Source organism: Hyperoodon ampullatus (assembly GCF_949752795.1).
Source record: "Hyperoodon ampullatus genome assembly, chromosome: 4".
Taxonomy (NCBI): Eukaryota; Metazoa; Chordata; class Mammalia; order Artiodactyla; family Ziphiidae; genus Hyperoodon; species Hyperoodon ampullatus.
The window spans coordinates 29,701,508-29,724,075 of NC_136917.1; the positions used below are offsets into that span (position 1 = coordinate 29,701,508).

General features: G+C 49.4%; 1 protein-coding gene across 1 annotated transcript in view; it reads right to left on the reverse strand.

Annotated features, from left to right (window-relative positions):
• Nucleotides 1-22,568, reverse strand: part of RFX2 (regulatory factor X2) — a gene marked incomplete at both ends in the record, with an annotated part of 44,865 nt that overhangs the window by 16,706 nt on the left and 5,591 nt on the right. Inside the window, 2 exon segments of the mRNA XM_079701474.1 lie at nucleotides 6,220-6,294; nucleotides 21,333-21,594. Coding sequence (XP_079557600.1) covers nucleotides 6,220-6,294; nucleotides 21,333-21,594 — 337 coding nt within the window.

Sequence of the window (22,568 nt, forward strand, 5' to 3'; positions counted from 1 at the left end):
CCCGAGGGAGGCTGCCCCCCCCGCCCCCTTTGCACCCGCTGCAGAGCACCCCAAAGGCTGCGGTTTGATTCTGGCTTCAAGACTGTTCCCCTACGGAGGGAGGTCTGGAGTTGGAAGAGCGAGTGCGGGAACGAGGCCAGAGGCAGGATTCCGCGTCAGGATCCGGATGGGGCTCCCTGCTGCCGGGGCCCCTGTTCTCTGTGCTCCCACACCCTCTGTCCTTCTCCCTGGGAGATCGCCGCCCCACCCCCCTACCCCCGGCCCCCTCTGGTGCTCGGCCCTGCAAGCCAGGTCGCGGCCCCGCCCAGACAGCCCGCAGGCTGCGAAGTCTGCTCGCGTCGCCCTTTTAGACACGTTTCGTTAGGGAAAGGTTTTAACACGCACAGAGGTAGAGAGAACAGACTCATGAACTCCTGCTTCAACAATCATCACCTCAGGGCCAATTTACTTCCTCTAAGCCCCACACACCGCCTCTGCCACTTTATCTTATTTTAAACTCATTTTTATTGGAGTATAGTTGCTTTACAACGCTTTTGTTTGTTCGTTCGTTTGGGGCCACGCCTCGCAGCATACAGAACTTCCCCGACCAGGGATCAAACCCGCGTCTCCTGCAGCGGCAGCGCGGAGCCTTAACCACTGGACCGCCAGGGAGGCCCCCTCCTGCCATTTTAAAGTGAACCTGACACGTGCCTTCGTTTCCTCCCTGGAGCCTCCCCGCTCTAACATGGACCTGAGTGAGAGGCGGGTGGTGGGGTCAGCTGGTGGCAGGGATGCTAGAATAAGGAGAGTTTCAGAGGCAGGGGGTGGGCCTGGGCTGGATGTGCAGGATGAAGGTGGGGAAAAGGTCAAAGGTGCAGGTGAAGGGGCCCTGGGGGACTGGCAGAGCAGAGGGTCCTATAACACAGCGCTCCCCAACCTTTTTGGCACCAGGGACCGGTCTTCCATAGACGGTGGGGGGAGGGGGGAGGGTTCAGGTGGGAAGGCGAGTGACCGGAGGAGCGCCGGGCAGCAGCAGGTGAAGCTTCACTGGCTCCCCTGCCGCTCACTTCCTGCTGTGCACCCAGTTCTTAACAGGCCGTGGACCTGGACCGGTGACCCCTGCTCTAACAGAAAGACAGACCTCTGGCATCCAGAAGGGCTGGGGTGATGGGTTCTGCTTTTGGGAGGAGGGGGAGGAGTGCTGGGCTGGCACTCAGGGTGCAGGTCGGGACCAGATGTGTCAATGTGACACCAAGGAGCCGAGAGCGGGTCTGTGCGGGTGGGGCTGAGGAGGAGTGTGTGAGGCGTAGCATGAGGCCTGGGGTTAGGTGCTGCCCCGGGGAAGAGCCGGCAGCAGGCCCTCCCCAGCTGCCCCACAGATGAGGTCTCTGCCACACCACCTCCCCACTGAGGGACCAGCCCAGCTGCCCATCCGAGTAGCAGGTTTGAACCAGGGGCCGCCGGCCCTCCTGTCACCACGAAGCGTGCCTCATGCAGCTCTGGGTGCACGGGAACAGCTGTCCACTCATCTGTCCGTGTGCTGTGGGATGTCGTGTGCTGGCCGCGCCCGTGACCCCGCAGGGGGATCCCACCCCCACCAGTGGGTGAAGGGGGGCAGTTACCACGGGGACGTGGGGAGGAGGGGGCAGCAGCCAGGGGCTGAGGGAAACAGGAAAGGTCCTTCAGTTCCCCCTTTGGGAAAGAACATCATGGTTTCTGCTTTCCATCAAGTCACCTAGATATATAATTTTCAAACTTTCCTTAAATGTGCTCTTTCTACACAAAGGTGGCAGAGCACCCCCCATTCTCTCTCCAAGGCTTTGCTCTGGCCCACGGCTCCCACTCTTAGGGGCCATCTCCTCGGCGCCCCTTGTTCTGACCGCCCCCCGTCTTTGATGCTATGAACAAACTGTGAACTTAAGTGGTTTAATCACTGCCCACGGCCTGCCCCAGGAGGCACCCTCCTCCCCACCCCTGAGGCCCCCCTGCACTCACCCCGCCCCCCGCTGCCTTGACTCTGGGGCTAAGGGACTGACACCACCGGGAAGTTGGGAAGGAGGGCCTGGGTGGCACAGTGAAGCTGCTCCTTTCTTGCGGGTACGCCCCGGCCGGCTTTGCGCTCACAGCGGGGGGGTGCCTGTCCCACCAGCTACGAGCCTTCCCACAGCAGCCTCACAAGCCACAGGGGAGAACTGGGTTCTGTCTGTTGCCCCGTTGTCTAGTTTCAATTGGCTCAGGATCCAGGATCCAGGTGACAAAGGGCTGGTATTTGCTGGCCCCTGAGCCCCAAGGTTTTCCAGAGCACTGCTCGCCGACACAAGCATTCATTTTCTATCGCTTGTCTCCCGGCTGAAATGGGAGCTCCGGGAAGCAGAGACAGAACCGGGTCTGCCCACGTTTGCACCCCGTGAAGATGCCTCAAGAAACGCTGATGGAGAGGAGGAGGGGTCCTGCAGAGCGGAGGGGACCCCAGCACGAGGAGAGCCGAGAGCCTCTGGATATGGAAACAGGAGGCTCTTCCTGTCTCTGCCACCCTGGCTGGGGAGCGTAGGCTGCTTCTATGGGAGTCCTCTGTGGGAGGGAGAAGCCGGGACCAGGGGCCCAAATGTCTCAGGGTCTGAGCGCCCGGGCGAGTCCTCAGGAGGATCCTCAGGCCGTGAGGTGGAGGCCTGGAAGGGGCCCCGGACCAGGTCCTGAGAGATGGAGGCTGAGACCCCGCCCGGCGCCTGACACGACTGGCCCAACGTGAAAAGGAAGGTTTGGGCAAGATGATTGCTTCTGCTCCTCAGCACCTGGGCCAAATCCCAAGAATTACACGAAAAGCAGACTTCCTTGCTGGGTGACTACATGGACACTGACACCAAGGATGTGTGGTTAACTCCCTCCTGAGTAGAGGTAAGTACAGAGAGAACAGATGCCACCGGCAGCCTCCGAAGCAATAATGGGTTCACTGTCACCCTCTCCGGCAATGAGAGGTGACCCGGAAGGGAGGCTGGTCTACGGGCTCTGAGAAGGCAGAGCCTCCCCTGTAGGCTGAGCGAGCGCCGGCGGGGTTTGCGCACCGCACCCCCAGACGCCGCTACCTGGTGTCGTCCCGACTGGCTGAGCATCGCACGTCAGTGACACTAGGTGGACGGGAGGCCCATCTCCCCACCACACAGCCCTGCCTCACCCGCGGCAGACTGACCGGGTGTCATGGTAGGGAGGCTGTGGCCATGGTGGGTGGGTGGGGAGAAGTGGTGTGATTCCGGATGGGTCTGAAGGTCAAGGAGCATTGGATGCGGGCTGTGGGAGGAGGAGGGGGGACAAGGATGAGCCTACAGCAGGACGGCGCTGCCCTGGATGAGCCAGGAAGGTGGCGGGAGGTGCAGGGTCTGTTGTGGGGCGGGGGCAGGGGGCGGTCAGGGCTCGGCCCCTGACACATGTGCGCAGCTGTGCCTCCAGGCGGGCAGGCGCCCTTGGAGACTCAAGGGTGCAGCTGACGGGAGAGGCCCGGCCTCGACGCCCACTGGGAAAGAGACTGTCCCGCCAGGAGACCAGGCGGGGTTGTCAAGGTGGTGAGGGGGCCGGGGAGACTCCAAAAAACAGCAGTCCAACCGCGACCACTGACGGAGGCCTTCGCCGCCATCATCTGGAGCAACTTCTAGGCAGAGCGCCCAGCCCATGAAGCTGCCACAGCCCATCCCCAGCCCAGACGGCAGGGCATGGCTCTGTCACTACACCACCACCTGAAGGCTAAGTCATCTTTGACAATTTATGTTTCTTGATTTAAAAAAAAAAAAAAGTCATATAATCTGAACACAATTCACCTAAAAGCAGGTCCTTCTCCCAGGGGCTGGAAATAGTAGTTTATGTACAGTAAGCAGCGGCCACCTCTGTAGGGACCCAGGATGGGGGTCCCTGAGTCAGCAGGGGTTGGGGGCCTCTCCCGATAGACCTGGGGGACAGCAGAGGGGCAGGCCTCGCTGGCGTGGCTGCACCCACAGGCCACAGTGACACCCTGGTGAGGGACGGCATGTCCATTCCCAGCTCAACTTTCTATGCCTCCTTCCTCCAAAACAGTTATCCCTCATTTCCTGCCACCAAATCATGCGTTCCCCTGTTTTAAAGATGGCTTGAGGCCCACCTCTTCCCTCAGGGGCTCCCACACCAGGCTGAAAGGTCCCTTCAACCCTCAGACCCCCTGGTCCGAGTCCCGAGGGCAGCCTGGGGAGCTGGGGTGACCCTGATGTCGGGCTGGGTCTGGAAGGCACAGCCCAGCCTTCCTGGGCTCTGGGCATCTTGCCACCCGGCACCAGGCTCTTCTGCCCGGGCACGGGGACTGCAGCCAGTGGTGCCCAGGGACAACTGTCTCAAGTGAGCACGGCCACCTAGGACCACGAAGGGCTCTGCAGGACACATGGCCGTCTGTCGCCAGGACACACCCTAACTCTCTCCCCCGACTCCCTGCCCAGACAGCTCCTGGCAGGCTGACTGCAGCACGTGGGGTCGACTCTTCACAGAGATCTTCTTTCTATCCTCTTTGAGTCACCAAGCCTCAGATCCTACTTCTCATGGCTCCCAATGGAAGAAAACGACTCAACAACAAATCGCCAGAAAGAAAACGGACACAAGGAGGTTCTTCCTGCTCGGAAACTAAACTCAGGAATGGAAACTGGTTTCGGAGAAGCAACTAAGGCAAGCCCGCCTTCCAGAGAAAAAGTGTTAGAAAGCCAGAGGCATCCCTACAGCCAGAGACTGAGGCTCATGCGTTTCGCATAGACATTTTAAACTTCCCGCGGATACGCCGCCGGCCTGGGGTCCGCACCCATCCTGCCTTCCTCGTGGCTCTCTGGGGCTGCCCTAGCGCCTGGCCTTGCAGGCTGTGCCGTGGCCACGTTGTCTGCTCGAGATCTGAAGAACTCTGGTCCCCGAGCAGAGAATGCCGTCTTGCGGACTTTCTACACACCCTGCTCTAAGGCTGCAGCTTCCCTTCTCTAGACGTGCCCACCAGCTGACATCGTCTGGCAGTGATGGACAACAGGGTGGCCATGACCCACCTAGCCTGGGGCCTGATGGACTTTTGTTTTTCCTTCGAGACAGCCGGGGTGAGGCTGCTCTTCCTCCAGTGACCAGCCCTCTGAGGCTCAGCCAATGGGCTGGAGTTGCTGGCCACGCCTGTGCCCCCTGACAAACCCAGAAGCTCCTGGATCTTTCCCTAGCGGGGTTTCTGGCCCCGCACCCTGAATCACTCACTTTGAATGTCAGCCAGTATGAAACTCTTGCTGGGGTCACAGCTGGGATCGGGTTCAACTAAAGGGGACTTCTTTTCTTTGATGTTTTAATTCTCAAAAGGATGCCAATCCCAACCCAAGTGCTTGAGAAAAGCTGCCAGAAGTGCGCTCTGAACTCCTGCGGCCTGTCCTACCTCCAAAATCCCGAACAAAGTTCCAGTTAAAGCCGAATTGAGGGCGTTTGGAGAAGTAAGGGGAAAAGGGACGAGTGTGGGGAGAGACAGGAGCTTTCCCTCCTCAACTATCCCCAGAAGCCGAGTCCCTGCACTGTCATCTCTTCCAGCCTCGTCCTGCCACTCAAAGCCACCCAGAGGCAAAGACCTTTGTGCCCTCCTGGCCTTGGGGCCTACGATCATGTGGTGTCCCCATCAGAGAAAGGTCTTATGCAGCTAAAATCAATAGGAATTAGTTGCTTTGCCCTTTTGTCAAGTTACCAATTTTTTTTTTTTTTCAAAGAGCCAATCACAGGAGAATTAGCTAAGAACATTTATGGCATCCCCAATCCGGTATCATTTTTTGGCTGTGGCTTGTTTGAGTACGAATTTATTTACAGTGCTTATCCTCTGCCAGGCACGGTGGGTAGGACGTTACATACACTAAGCAGTTTAATCCCTGTTCCCCGCAAGGAGGGAGGCGCTGTCACCCCGCCTTCACAAAGGAAGAGCCTGCCTTAATTTCCCTTCGCTGTGGAAGGAAGTGTTTGCTGAGTGTAGAAGTCTAGGTTGGTTCCCCCCTCTGCACCTTTTCGGCACTTTAAAGGTGTCAACTCACTGCTTTTTTTTTTTTCGGCCGTACCGCGCGACTTGCAGGATCTCAGTTTCCTGAACCAGGGACTGAACCAGGGTCATGGCAGTGAAAGCCTGGAATCCTAACCGTTAGGCAACCAGGGAACTCCCTGTTTGTTTTTAAAATGCCTATGAAGGTGACAAGCAGAGCAGGGCAGACCAGCAGGTTGACACACACTTACATGACTGTTGAGTAAATCGCTTTTGTGTGATGTGATCCCTTCGCTTTTTTGGAGGTTTTCAATCGCCATTTCAAGCTAAAGAAAATGTGCGCAGAAACAAAACAAAACAAAATGGAAAAAAAAAAAAAACGAAATCAGATGGTTAGCATCAGCCAAGATTTGTTTGTATTAATATCCAAATAAAGATCCGAGTGCCTACAAAATAGAAAGCAGGCGGGATGCAGGCGGGGGGGGCAGGGGCGAATGGGTTAGGTCGGGGGCTGAAGCCTCAGCAGGAGCGTTGCTTCATCACGTGCAGAGGAGCCCAGGAGCCTGTCAGACACCAGCAGCAGATGGGGTCCTACTGTCTACACTGGCAGCTGAGTTTTAACACGTCTGCATGTGCACATGCACAACGGGAATACTTAGTCACTGCATAAGTTCAAGTGTAAGCAAAAGCCAGCATGATAACTGCCTGCTGCTCCCCAAATCCATCATCTGCACTGGGAGAATCAGAGGACCACAGACCCGGGGACAGTTGATGGCACTGGTTTCCCAGCCAGCCTGCCCTGTCGCAAAGCCCAGGGTCTCCCAGCTGGAGGGCTTTGGGAAAATACCAGTAGGCCACGACCCCAGCCCTGCCATTGGGAGGCACAGGACCCTGGGGCCACGGAGATGAGACAGCTCACAGAGGGGTCCTCCTGGGGGAGGGCCTCTGAGATGGGTCCTCAGACCTCGCGGAGGCGAGGGCTGAGGGGCCATGGCAGGTCTATGCAAAGGAAGAGACACCTGGCCGAGTGTGGCAACCACCACATCTGAGCCCGACTTGTACATGAAAAATGCAAACATAAGCTCTGCTGGAGGCAATGACCCTTAAACACCAAGGGGAGGCAAAGACCACAGAGATGATTCTGTAAAAAGCAGGCCCAACACATTCATAAAGTGCAGCTGGACCGCTTCCCCAGAGCTGAGTTCAGGAACGAGGGGTTTCTGCTTCGCCCCCCACCTCTTCTGACCACTGTTGAGAACATCTACTCTTTCCACTGCTATTCAACACTGTACTGGAAATTCTAGCCCGGGTCATTAGGCCACAGAAGAAAATAAAAGAAATCCACACAGGAAAGGAAGAAGCAAAACTACCTCTATCTGCAGATAGCATGATCTTAAATACGGAAAATCCCGAAGGATCTCCCCCAAAACTATCAGCACCAGGGCTGCAAGATATAAGATCAATATACAAAAGTCAATTATATTTCTAAACAATGAACGATATGAAAATGAAATGGAGAAAACAATCCCATTTGCAATAGTATCAGAGAGAATAAAATACCTAGGAATAAATTTAACCAAGGAGGTGAAATACTTGTACACTGAAAAAACTATGAAACACTGTTGAGAGAAATTAAAGACGACCCAAACAAACAGAAAGACGTCTTATGTTCATGGATTGGAAGACTTACTATTAAGATGGTAATACTGTCCTAATCGATCTGTAGACTCAATGCAGTCTCTATCAAAATTCTCTACAAAGCTTCCAGCTGCCTTTCAAATGGACAAGTTGATCTTAAAATTCATATGGCATTGCAAGGGACCCCAAATAACCAAAACAATCTCGAAAAAGAAGTACCAGGTCGAAGACTCACAAGTTCCCATTTCAAAACTGATTACAAAGTTACAGTAAACACAACAGTGCAGTACTGGGATAGGATAGACATACAGATCAATGGGATAGAATTGAGAGTCCAGAAATAAACCCATACATCTAGGGTCAATTGGTTTTCAACAAGGGTGTTTAGACCAGTTAATGGAGAAAGAATACACTCTTCAATGAACGGTCCTGGGATAAATAGATAGTCACGTGCAAAAGAATGAAGCAGGACCCTTACCTCACAGCATATACAAAAATCCACTCCAAAGGGATCAAAGAACTACATGTAAGAGCTAAAACTATAAAACTCTTAGAGGAAAACATGAGGTAATCACATAAAATAAGGTTATCTCCATGACCTTGGATTTGGGAATAGAATCTTAGATATGACACCAAAAGCACAAACAAAAAATAAAAGATTAAAGCTTTTAAAAAACATAAATTGGACTTCATCAAAATTTAAAACTTCTGTACATCAAAGGACACTATCAACAGAGCGAAGAGACAACCATAGACTGGGAGAACATATTTGCAAATCATGTATCTAATAAGGGTCTTATATCCAGAATATTATAAAGAACTATGGAGACTAACAACAAAATGATAAAATGACACGATTAAAAAATGGGCAATGAACACAACATTGTTAATCAGCTATGCTCCAATATAAAATAAAAAGTTTGAAAAAATGGGCAAAGGCCTGGAATAGGCATGTCTCCAATAAGCACATAAAAAGATGCTCAACATCGTTAGTCACTAAGGAAATACAAACTAAAACTACAGTGAGATACCACTTCACACCCACTAGGATGGCTATTAAGAGAAAAAAGAAAAGTAACAAGTGTCAGTGAGGATGTGGAGAAACTCGAACCCTCCTCAGTTGCTGGTGGGACTGCAAAATGGTTCAGCTACCGTGGTAAACAGCTGTTAAAATATAAACTCAGTTAAACCACATGACCCAGCAACGTCACTCTACCCAAGATAACTGAAAACAGGTGTTCAAACAAAAACTTGCTCATAGCAGCCTGATTCATAACAGCAAAAAAAGCAGAAAAACACAAATGTCAGTCACCAATGAATGGATAAACAAGATATGGTCCATACATACAACTGAATATTATTCATCCCTAAAAAGGAATGAAGTTTTGACATATGTTACAATGTGGATGAGCCTTGAAAACATGATGCTCAGTGAGAGAAGCCAATCACAAAAGGCCACGTGCTGAGGGATTCCATTTGTATGAAACGTCCAAAACAGGCAAATCCAGAGACAGAAAGCAGATTAGTTGCCCTGGGGCTGAAGGAGGAAGGAATGGGAGGTGACGACTAACTGGTACAGGGTTCCTTTGGGGGTGATGAAAATGTTCTGGAACTCGACAGGGTAATGGTTACAGAACATTGTGAATGTACCAAATGCCACTGAATTACATGATTAAAATGGTGCATTTTATGTTATGTGAATTTTACCTCAATAAAAACTATGCAACTAATTAAAAGAAACTTTAGTCTTTCTTGCAATTTGAATGGATCTTTCACCCACATGCATGGTTTTGTAACAACATGCACTGGTCACTTGGAAAATATTGGTTCACTGAGCTTGCAGATCTTTCAAATGTTGATACATTTCATCACATGGTATTGAAAAAAGTCACATTGGTTAATATCACTACCAACAACTTCACCAAGATACCAGTTTTCCAAAATTCTATTTTTTTGTTTTTTTGGTTTGAGAACATATTGACAATAAAACCTGTCGTGTTTTCCTCGATATGTCAAGCTCACAACCGTTCAGTTTTGAGAAAATGTGTACCAAATCTTCGAGTCTGAATAATCATAATTTGTCTGTCATCCTTTCAAGGAAAAATAGCGTTTCATGAAAAAAGTAGCTCATTCTGCTCACAAGCCATTTGCCCATGAGCTTTTCCTCAAGGCTGTCATCATACTTCGGGAAGAAGCAGAAGCACTTTTCGTCACACAGAATATTAAAGCGTTCTCGAGGATTGAGATTTAATAAAATTAATAATTTTTACTTCATCAGGGAATTTTGCTTCATCAGGGAATTCCTGAGTGAAACTAACATTTGGTATTTCTCCTTTTTTTTTTTTTTTTTTTTTTTACTGTGCGTGCATGATGGTGAGGATTATAGTGACTTCTAGAGACTCTGATGTGTCTACTCTGATTTGTGCGCGGCTGTGTCAGCCGTGCTGGTTTTGCATCGTTGGGGCAAATGTCAACACAGGGAAAACAGCAACTAATGGGTTAGTATTATTATGAAAACAGTTTTGATCTCGTGGAGCTCCTGAGAGGGTCCTGGGGACACCCAGAAGTTTGCCAGATATGTGTAAGACTGCTGAAAATCGTGCAGTTCGCAGTATTGTGGGAAAGAATACAAATGAACTTTTGCTTTGTAAGACCATCCTCAAAACCTCATAACTATTAAATAGGGTCAGAACAAGCCCACTGATACCTTAAATTAACTTAATACACAGTGGAACCTCCCAAGGTGTTCACTGCGTTTTAAAATTAAGACGTCAGGTAAACCTCTGAAGGTGATGAAGTTGAGGAAAACGTCACCAGTCCCCGAAGTTCAGATGGAGGGGTTGGTGCCCAGGAGTTAGGACCGGAGGCGCAGCGCAGTGCATCCAGCAGAGGGCGCTGTGGCGCCACCTCCCAGCTCCAAGCTGAGGCCGTCCAGCATCCTTGAAAAAGGAGCATCTCACGCTTGAAGTCTCGGGGCTGGAGTGGGAGGCTTCCTTACAGACCTGACCGAGGGATTCTTACTGCACAAGTACAAAAGGCTTGATAAGTCCTCTCAGTGGCTGGAAAAGTTAGTGTTTAATCTTTGGATATACTTAAAATGGAAATTAAATTTATACTTGACTGGAGCTTAATTTTTTGTTATTTAAAAAATTTTATCAAAGTGGTACCTGCACAGGCCAACGTGTCAAACTGTAAGGAAGAGCCAAGGATAGACGCAGAGGTGCCCCTTTGCCACCCCAGGGCCAGGCAGCTTTCCCTAAAATCGTTTCTGTTTTCTGAGCTTCTCAAAGATTTCTTTCCATCTTGGTATTATGCATACACTTGTCTACCTATTTCTTGACTTATCAGGAGCTTCATCTTTATTTCTGATTGGGTGCAGTGCAGCCCATATTACTTTTTATTGGCCGTTTAATTTCACTGGTTTCTGCTGCGTGAATTACTAGCAGAATGCCTGGGGAAAAGGGCACACACATATCACACTTTAGGCGTTCGGGAGAAAGGAGGGGAGAAAATGCCTAACGACTTGTGATCAAAGATACAGTGTTTCAAGAACTCAACATGATAGCAGAGTGCAGATAAGCTTTATTAACTCACAAGTATATTAAAATTAGTCGGTTATTTAAAAATTTTTAAAGGAATTTTAAAAACTCCTTTCCTTTCATGTATAATCCTAGCAAAATTTTACCTGACATAAGGACTAGATTTGTGTCTTCTAAGTGAGGGTGCAGGTTACTTCTCCTCTGAATTCATTAGCGTCCACTCTAATGACCATTCCATTTATAACACAATAACCTCATTAAAATGACCTGCCAGGACTTCCCTGGTGGCGCAGTGGTTAAGAATCCTCCTGCCAATGCAGGGGACATGGGTTCGAGCCCTGGTAGGGGAAGGCCCCACATGCCATGGAGCAACTAAGCCCGTGGGCCACAACTACTGAGCTCGCGTGCAAGGAGAAGCCCGCGCACCACAACGAAGAGTAGCCCGGCTTGCCACAACTAGAGAAAGCCCGCGTGCAGCAACGAAGACCCAACGCAGCCAAGAAAAAAAAAAAACGACCTGCCAGGCCAAGGTCACCCCTGCAAAGGGCCAGCAATGACCAGTATCAAAGCAACACCGGTGGGCTTCCCTGGTGGCGCAGTGGTTGAGAGTCTGCCTGCCGATGCAGGGGACATGGGTTCGTGCCCCGGTCTGGGAGGATCCCACATGCCACGGAGCGGCTGGGCCCATGAGCCACGGCCGCTGAGCCTGCGTGTCCGGAGCCTGTGCTCCGCAACGGGAGAGGCCACAACAGTGAGAGGTCGGCGTACCGCAAAAACAAAACAAACAAACAAAAAAACCCCAAAAAAGCAACACCTGTATCTCCAGGCTGGGTCTGCCATAATTTGATTTCAGGACCACGCCTCCTGGGCCAGAAGTGGGAAGGGGGAGAGGATGCTCCTGGAAAACCAGGGAGAAGTGGGGGTGAGGACAGAAAACTGCTGCAGTAAATGTCCTGTCCTAAAATACAGCTTATTATGTGACCACAGAAGGAGGAAATAAACGTTTAAATGTTTTATGAACGCTTTTGGAGCTTTAAAGAAAATGGAGAGTATTTAAAAGAACCAAAGTGTCATGGCTGGAGTTTTGAGGGCAGGGATAGAAATCACAGAATTCTGCCTGGAGAAAGGAAACAGCTGCAGTTAAGGGCCAGGTGGGAGGATGGAGAGAAGGGCAGGGCTCACCACTGGGGAGACAGGGAGGCTGGCTGGGGGAAATGGGCATTTTCAATTTGTCCAGTTTTATTTTGCTAATTAAGCATTAAAAAATTATGTAGTAATATTATATGCACTTGCCATACAAAAACCCGATTAGGCCAGAGACATACCAGGGCCAGGACTGGGGTGGTGCCCATGAAGTGCCCAGGGCACCAAACTGAAGGAAGAGCTCATTGTCAAGGTCGTGCCATGGCAGGGTCAGCCCCCGGAGGGGAGCAACTCCCTAAATTTGGTGCCCTGGGCACCTCGCTTGCCCCATCCCAGCCCCACCTCAGCTTCTCCCCAGCCTCCACCAACTCCCACTCAGGAGAGGAAGCCTCTTCCTTCCTTAACAGCCCAGTGTGCATCCATGAGGGGGCGTGGCTGTGTGCCAATAAAACTTTATTTACAAAACCAGGGGGCTGGCAGGATTTGGCTGGAGGGCAGCACTCTGCCGCCTCTGCCCCCAGAGATTTACTAAGCAGTTGTAAATCACTCACACAATTGCATTGTATGGATTATACTTTACTGCTAAACTGATTTTTAAAATTTTTAGGTAGAGAGGGGATTGTTGCACAGCACCATGGATGTCCTAAATGCTACCGAATTATGCACTTTAAAGTGGTTAATTTTATGTTATATGAATTTTACCTCAATAAAAAATGTATAAGGTAATGCATGCATGTGGTTAAAATTCAAATATAAGAAAAAGGTATAAAAAAAGCAAGTCTTCCTCTTTTCTTTCTATCTCATGGAGATATCTTTTTTGGTAATCATTTTTAACAGCTAACATGTTTAGTTCTTGTTGTAGTTCCTAGAACTTTAAAAAACATAGTTCTACCTCTTAATTTATCAATTGAAAAATTTTTAACTTTTAAGTTTGGAAATAACTCCAGATTGTAAAAAAAGTTGCAAAAATAGCACAAAGCATTCCCATATGCCCTTCAGCCAGGCTCCCCAAATGTCAACATCTTCCGTGACCTGGAAATTAACCCCCACTCAACACGGTTAACTGAACGAATCACTTGATGGAAGTCCTGTTTGTGGACCAGGATCCAATCGGGGGTCACACACTGTGCTCATTTACATACGGAGCCATGAAAGAAAATAGTAGGAACACAAGGAACAGATGAAGGAAATTAGGAAAAGGCTTTTATTAAGTGGATGACCCATGTAGCCCTTGACATGGTAAGTGGGTTTGTGTTACTCTAAACAGGATGATGACTTCTCTGGTAAGTTAACTGAGACTTTTCAGAATAAGAACTGCAGTGCTTTCCAGTACGCATTCTTTAATTTTGTCACTTAAAGCAGAGCAGAGGTGAACCTTAGATAGATCTTTCAAAGGGGCACTGCTCCCACCTTTGCAAAGAAACTTGCAAAACCAGATTCAAAAGTGATGATATTGGGACTTCCCTGGTGGCGCAGTGGTTAAGAATCTGCCTGCTAATGCAGGGGACACGGGTTCGAGCCCTGGTCCTGGAAGATCCCACATGGCGTGGAGCAACTAAGCCCGTGTGCCACAACTACTGAGCCTGCGCGCTAGAGCCTGTGAGCCACAATTACTGAACCCGCGAGCCATGACTACTGAAGCCCGCGCGCCTAGAGCCCGTGCTCCACAACAAGAGAAGCCACTGCAATGAGAAGCCTGTGCCCCGCAACGAAGAGCAGCCCCCGCTCACCGCAACTAAAGAAAGCCCGTGCACAGCAACGAGGACCCAATGCAGCCAAAAATAAATTTTTTTAAAAAGTGATGATATCATTAGATGTTTGTCAAAACCCATAGAACATACAACATAGGGTGAACCCTGATGTCACCAAGGGCTTTAGTTAATAATGATAACGGGTCAATATTGGCTTATTGGCTGTAACAAATGCACCAAACTTAGATGTTAATAATAAGGAAAACTGCGTGGGGTACAGGGTGGGGCATTACGGGAATTCTCTGTACTTTCTGTTCGATTTTTCTGTAAACCTGAAATTGCTCTAAGAGAAAGTCTATTAAAAGGATAAAAAGTGATGATGCATTATTTATTTATTTATTTTTGACCGAGCCACGGGGCTTGCGGGATCTTAGTTCCCCACCCAGGGATTGAAACCATGCCTCCTGCCGTGGAAGCACCAAGTCTTAACCACTGGTCGGCCAGGGAAGTCCAATGATGAATATTTTAGAGAAAAAGCGGATGTACTATTGGCAAAACTCCTTTATCAAATAGTGTGCTTTTGCTGGCAAACGGTTTGCTCTTGTGGTTGGACAAAAGCTCTGTGCAGGGGGCGAGGAAGCTTCTAGCGAATGTCCAGTAGGCGTGTGAGTTCGTAGTCCAGTCAAGATATCCTGGGTCTTCCCCGAGAACACAGGCTCCAGAGAAGAGCTGCTTAGCGGTTGGCGATCCATCGTGAGCTGTGACGCCGCGTGGATGGTGCACCAGCCCCGTGGGCCACCAGGAAGGGTCACCGTGAGAACGGAGGTGCCCGAGTGGGAAGCCAGTCCACACACAGGGAGCCGTGGACGGTCCAGGGTCCCTGCTGGCCTTGACTCAGCACTCAGGACTGAAGCAGGTCCCTTACAGACACATCCACTCGAAGCGGCCCCAAGACCATCTTCCCAGCGAGCTGGATACAGGATAGAAGATTCGTCTCTTCTGTATCCACGTGTGCTGGTGGTCAGAGTGAAGATGCTCGCTGGAGTTTCGAAAGCAGGAGCTGCGTTTCTGATGACTCAGCAAAGAAATGCCTATGATTTCAAGTGGCACATCTCAGGGATGTCTGCTGTAGCTTGAACACTGCAGAACTTGAATCTAGCATTCCAGGGCCCCAAGTATTGTGACTTTTAAAAAATATATATATTCTTTTTCATATTCTTTTCCATTATGGTTTATTACAGGATACTGAATATAGTTCCCTGGGCTATACAGTAGGTCCTTGTTGTTTATCTATTTTATACATAGTAGTTTGTATCTGCTAATCCCGAACTCCTAATTTATCCCTCCCCGACACCCTTTCCCCTCTGGTAACTGGAAATTTGTTTTCTATGTCTGTGAGTCTGTTTCTGTTTTGTAAATAAGTTCATTTGTATCATATTTTAGATTCCCCATATAAGCGATATCATATGATATTTGTCTTCCTCTATCTGGCTTACTTCACTTAGTATGATAATCTCTAGGTCCATCCATGTTGCCGCAAATGGCATTATTTCATTATTTTTTATGGCTGAGTAATATTCCACTGTATACATGTACCACACCTTCTTTATCCATTCATCTGTTGCTGGACATTTAAGTAGGTTGCTTCCATGTCTTGGCTACTGTAAATAGTGCTGCAATGAACATAGGGGTGCACAAATCTTTTTGAATTAGAGCTTTGTCTGTACCAATTTACATTCCCACCAACAGTGTAGGAGGGTTCCCTTTTCTCCACACCCTCTCCAGAATTTATTATTTGTAGACTTTTTTTTAAAAACAAATTTTATTTTATTTTATTTATTTATTTTTGGCTGCGTTGGGTCTTCATTGCTGCGTGTGGGCTTTCTCTAGTTGCAGCGAGCAGGGGCTACTCTTCGTTGCGGTGCGCGGGCTTCTCATGCGGTGGCTTCTCTTGCTGCGGAGCACGGGCTCCAGGCGCGCGCGCTCAGTAGTTGTGGCGCATGGGCTTAGTCACTCCACAGCATGTGGGATCTTCCCGGACCAGGGATCGAACCCGTGTCCCTTGCATTGGCAGGTGGATTCTTAACCACTGCGCCAGCAGGGAAGTCCCTACTTGTAGACTTTTTAATGATGGCCATTCTGACCCATGTGAGGTGGTACCTCATTGTAGTTTTCATTTGCATATTGCGACTTTTAATATTAAAAGCTCAGTTTTTTTGAAGAAGACCCGAAGTGTTCCATGGGGCTGGGCTGCTGACACTCTGCTCCACATACCCAGACAGGAGGATTTTCCTCACTTGGGGGTGGAAGACATTGATGATGCTTTCTTAGGTGTGTATGAAAATCACATCAGATGCCACAAAGCTTACAGAAGCTGAACGTAACCAGAGAAAGATGGAACCCATGTGCCGCCATCCTCCAAGGTGAAGCGCTGGCCCTTCCAGCTTCTATGTAGCTCTTGCTTATGCACCAGTTGTCTGGCCTGCCTGAGTGGGGTCGCCTGGGCAGGCAGCCCCCAACCTCCGTGGGACTGGAGCACCCAGGGCCACCACTGCCTGTGTGCTGGCCCTCTCTGACTTCCTGGAAATGCAGAGTCCAACGGGTCTTCACCAGACCAGGTCCCAGAGCCCTGATGAGACACTGCAATGGTACATCCCCTCACGGACAGGGACGCTGTATTTTTATCATCTTCAAAATTGGATAGATGATTTGTCTTCATCAGCCTCCACTGCGTGGCCCAGGGGGGCCGCCTGCTTACCTCTCAGCTTAGCATCTCAGCTCCATGGGGTCAAAAAAAAAAAGCACAACAGGAAAAGTTATCAAAAACTTACCATTTGGGCAATTCACTTCTAAGATTTCAATACGGATGAAATTTTAACCAGAAATGAGATTCAAGAAAATGTGTCACTGAAAGTCTGAAGTCCCTCACTGGGGCTGTAGGTGCCGATTTGCTCTGGTGTTTGTGCTCTGTTTGCAGGATTAACTTGAAGTCCCTAGAAACACAACTCTGACATAAGAAAACTGATAGACGTGAAATGCCAGACCCAGGAGCCGTCAATACTTCTGTTGCAACCTCAGGGCCAGTCCTGTTCTTGGCTATTGGCTGGATCTCTGCTGATCCTTGTGAGATGTCCCCACACCAAAAGCAAGTCAAAAAACCACAGCAGAGCAGAGGGAGTCTGGAGGCAGATCCTCATCCAAGGTGATAACTGTCCTGGAGCTTTTGGGGCTGGTGAGGGGTGGGCAGAGTGCCAAAACATAGCCTGTTCATGGATTTCCAACTGATTTAAAAACTTGATTCTTCTAGTGCAACCCAGACATCAGACTACAGTAACCAGGCGGCCCGGGGTCTGAGCTGCACATTTGTTTCCAGCGAGGCAGTGTGGACTGCAGAGAATATCATGACCTATGATCTCAGTAGGCCTGCGACCTGCAACCCTAGCTTATTCACTATTATGAGTTGATGTAGTTTGCTGATATGGAGACGTCACATTCATGAAAGTTAATGTAGTCTGTGAGGAAGGCTTCTGATCAATGGCAGCTCTACACTCAGGTCTGCCAGCCAATCCTCTGAGGGTGTGCTGAGGGCCCTGGAGGGCCCAAGTGAGGCAAGGGACAGGCTGGTGCCCCTGGGATGGAGTGGCAGGCAACACCCCACAGTCACCGCTCTAGACAGCAAATGACTTCTCTTCATGCCTGTCCTCAGAGCCAGGTCCTGGGGAAAGGGAGAGAACAGCTAAGCTCAGAGGGCCTGTAACGTCAGGGTGACCCGGAAACACATCAGGACCAAGAGAACAGGGATGAGGCTCGAACATCATCTTCTACTTCAGATTAAGCCCACACAAAAATAGGAAGTTATTTTTTAATTGACAATCAATCAATATAATCCATCACATTCGTAGTCTAAAGAAGAAAAAACGTCATCATATCAATAAGAAAAAAGCATTTGACAAAACTCAACATCCAATTATGATAAAGACTCTCAGAAAACTAGGAATAGAAGGAAACTTCCTCAACCTGAAAAGAGGCATTTGTGAAAAACATACAGGTAACATTACACTTAGGGGTGAAAGACTGAAGCTTTTCCCCTAAGACTGAGAACAAGGCAAGGATGTCCACTTTCACCACTCTTACACAACATCGTACTGGATGTTCTAGGCAGTGCAATAAGGCAAGAAAAAGAAATAAAAGTCATCCACACTGGAAAAGAACTAAAACTGTTCCTATTCGCAGACCACAAAAAACTCTTAGAACTAAAGACTGAGTTCAGCATGGTCACAGGAGGCAAGGTCAAGAGCCAGAAATCAACCATACTTTTGTACACTAGCAATGAACAGTTGAAAACTGAAATTTCAAATCAGTACCATTTAAAATAGCTCCAGGGGACTTCCCTGGTGGTCCAGTGGTAAAGAATCTGCCTTCCAATGCAGGGGACGCGGGTTCGTTCCCTTGTCAGGGAACTAAGATCCCACATGCCGTGGGGCAACTAAGCCCGCACGCCACAACTACTGAGCTTGTGCGCCTCAACTAGAGCCTGCGTGCCACAAACTATAGAGCCCACGCGCCCTGGAGCCTGTGCGCCACAACTAGAGAGAGAACACCCGCACACCACAGCTAGAGAGAAGCCCGTGCGCCACAACGAAGAGTCTGCATGCTGCGACTAAGACCCAACATAGCCAAAAAAAAAAAAAAAGCTCCAAAACCAAAAAATATTTAGGCATAAATATAACAAAATAAGTACAGGATCTGCGTGCTAAAAATGACCAAATGCTGATGAAAGAAATCAAAGAAGATCTAAATAAATGGAGAAAACACACCACGTTCATGGATTGGAAGACCCAACATAGTAAAGATTTCAATTCTCCCCAAATTGATACACAGCTTTAATGCTGTTTAATCAAAATCTCACTAGGAATTTTTTTGTAGATATAGATAAACTGATCTAAAATTTATATAGAAAATTCTAAATTTATATAAATAGCCAATACAATACTGAAGAATAAAGTGAGAGGAGTCACTCTATCCATTTCTGAGACTGACTAAAGCTGTCGTAATTAAGACAGTGTGGTACTGGTAAAGGGACAGGCACATAGATAAATGGAACAGAACAGAGTGTTCTGAAATAGGCCAATTGATTTTTTTTGGCTGCATTAGGTCTTCATTGCTGCACGTGGGCTTTCTCTAGCTGCAGCGAGCGCGGCCTACTCTTCATTGTGGTGTGCGGGCTTCTTATTGTGGTGGCTTCTCTTGCTGCGGAGCACGGGCTCTAGGCGCGCGGGCTTCAGTAGCTGTGGCATTGGGCTCAGAAGTTGTGGCTCACGGGCTCTAGAGCGCAGGCTCAGTAGTTGTAGCACACGGGGTTAGCTGCTCCACAGCATGTGGGATCTTCCTGGACCAGGGATTGAACCTGTGTCTCCGGCATTGGCAGGCAGACTCTTAACCACTGTGCCACCGGGGAAGTCCCAGGCCAATTGATTTTTGACAAATGTACAAAAGCAATCCGATAAAGGATAGTGTTTTTAACAAATGATGCTGGAACAACTGGTTGTTTCGTATGCATAAAAATGAACCTCGACATAAACTTTATGTCTTATACAAAAGTTAGCTCGGAATGAAGCGGAGCTAAATGTAAAATGTAAAACTATAAAACTTTTCAAAGAAAACAGAGGAGAAAATGTTCACGACCTCGGGACAGGCGAAGAGTTCTCAGGCGTGGCATCAAAAGCACGATCTTTCCAAAAAAGAAAAACTGCTAAATTGGATTTGATCAAAATTATTGGGAAAAATTTTTTTTCTCTGCAAAAGACACTTTAAAAAAAATTTTTTTTTTTTTTTAATTTTTGGCTGCAGAGCACAGCAATGTGGGATCTTAGTTCCCCAACCAGGGGCCGAAACTGGGCTCCCTGCAGTAGAAGCGTGGAGTCTTAACCACTGGACCGCCAGGGAAGTCCCCAAAAGACACTTTTAAGAGAATGAAAAAACACTTTAATGACTGGGAGAGAATATTTGCAAATCACATATCCGGCAGGGGACTTGTATCCAGAATATACAAACAATTCTCAAAATTAACAGTAAGAAAACAAACAACACAGTTAAAAAAATAAACAAACTTCAACTGACATATCACCGAAGAACATACATGAAAGGCAAAGCCCCTGAACAGGTGCTTGCCATCGTTACGAAAATGCAAAATGACAACCACAGTAAGATAACACCACACACCAACGAGAATGGCTAAAAAGAAAGATGCTGACAACACCTGACAACAAACAATGCTGGTGAGGAGGTGGGACGAGAGGAACTCACACCTGGCTGGGGGAGCTCGAAATGGTACGCGCCCCCGCCCCGGGAAAACACGGGTGGTTTCAGATAAAGTTAAACATACACTTACTGTAGGAGCCAGCAATCCCATTCGTAGGTATTGACTGACCCCAAAGAAAGGAAAACATGTGTCTATACGTGAGAGTACTTCTAGCTGTTTTATTCACAATCACGAAAAACTGGAAACAGCCCAAATGGCCCCGCAGCTGGTGAATGGATGAACGAGTCGTTAGGGTCGCAGAACATGACTCAGCAACAAGAAGGAATCACTGACTCACAGGACAGCTGGACGGGATCTCCAGGCTCCACACTGGGTGAAAGAAGCCGGTCACAAAAGGTGTCTCCTGGATGATCCCCTTTATACGGCATCCCCACAGAGACAAAAGTACAGTGACGGAGAGTAGATCCACGGGTGCCAGGGGTTGAGGGTGAGAGGAGGTCGTGACTACCAAGAAACACCCGAGGGAGTTTTGGGGGTTATGCAACCATTCTGTGTACTGATGTGGGGACAGATACCCGAGTCTGTACGTGAGTCAAAACTCATGGGTCTGTGTAGCCCACACCGTCCACTTTACTCTGTGCTAATTTAAAAAATAAGAGTAAATATGGGAAATAGAGTTTTCAAAGCAGATACATCTTTAAAGCAGGTAAGCCACCGTTTTGGACAGAGGTGTGGGGTACCAGTCCCGTATAGCTCTGCTTGGGTTCAGCCCAGTTTTCGCGCGGATGGGTTGATCTCCGCCTGGGAGAGGCTGATGACGATGAGGACGGTCATGGTGGACCAGCAGCGGCAGCAGCATCTCCCAGCACTGAGCTGCCTCCCCATCTGCAACGCTCCCAGCACCAGCTACAGCCATCTACCCTCTGTCTTTACCAAGGGAGGACCCGAGGTTCAAAGACGGGGCACTTGTCGGAGGCTGGTGGGGTTCCGACGCTCGTGCTCCCGGCTGCCTTCTACTCACCGTCCCTGCTGCTGCCGGGAGTCTATTCAGGGCCTAACCTGCTGCCCCCGAGAGCCTGGGACGTACATACCGTAGCGGGTGACGAGCGGGATGTGTGCGCCAGGGAGTGCCGGGTGCCGTCCATGCCCCCGTGGATGAGGTAGGCTCCCGCGCTGGAGACGATGGGGCTGCCCCCAACATCCATGGTGATGCCCACCATGCTGTGGGCAGGGACTGCGGTCGGGGAGGAGCCTGCCACGGTCACCTGGGCACCGCCCGGGGCCTCGAAGTACGACGCGGAGCTGCTGGGGGCGTACATCTGGGGTTCTGGGTTGTAGGCGTACGCCGTCCGCCTGGCGGGAGAGAGAAGGCTTCACGTAAACGCCGGAAACCACGGCGCCGAGCACGTGGCTAAGTCAGACCCGGCTGTCAACACAGCGCGTTCACAGCCATGGTCTCCGAAAGCATTCGGGATCCCAGCTGACCCCTCAGCAACTGGTCATTTACAAACCGCACGTGCAAATTGCACTGGACGGGGGCGGGGCTTGGTGGGTGGGGCGGGGCTTGGTGGGTGGAGCAGGGCTGGACCTGACCCTGGTTACTGGAGGTCTACCCCTGGGATAAGACCATGTAGAGCTGTATACACACACACACACACACACACACACACACACACACACACACTCGTGTGCACACGTGCGCCTAAAGGCTGTGAAGCTGAATATGGCCCGATGTGGTGCCCTGGTTTTGATACCATCCTGCAGTCATAGAAGATGTCACCACCGGGGGTGCGGAGGCTGGGTGAAAGGTACAAGGGACTCTGGGCTAATTTTGCAACTTCCTGGGAGTCTCTAGTTCTTTCAAACCAGAAAGTTTTTTTTAAAAAATGTAATTGCATAATAAAAAGAATGTCTAAGGGATTCCAAGAATTTGTCTGAAATCCTTTAACATCTGGATCAAATCATTAACCATGTCGGTTGATGTACATCCGGCCGCAGTGAAAGGCGGTCAGTAGGGGTTTTTCCTCAGGGGTGACTGAGGGAAGGCCCCTCTGGGGGACAGGGCAGCCTCTCCGACCCCCGGGGGACATCCTGTCTGACCGCAGTGCAATCAAACCAGGATGCTGCGGAGGAGGGTCCCCCAGAGCCTGCTGGGGGTTCACAGGCTTCACACGCGCTCCTTTGGGTCAGTGTGTGTCATGCCTTCAGTGTTGTGCTGCGGGCGCCCACGACTCCAGCAATCACATCTCTTTAACCACAACCAAACCTTCCCGCGCCCTCAGGACGGGAGTTGTGGAAACCAGAGGCAGAAACAAGCAAAAGGACGC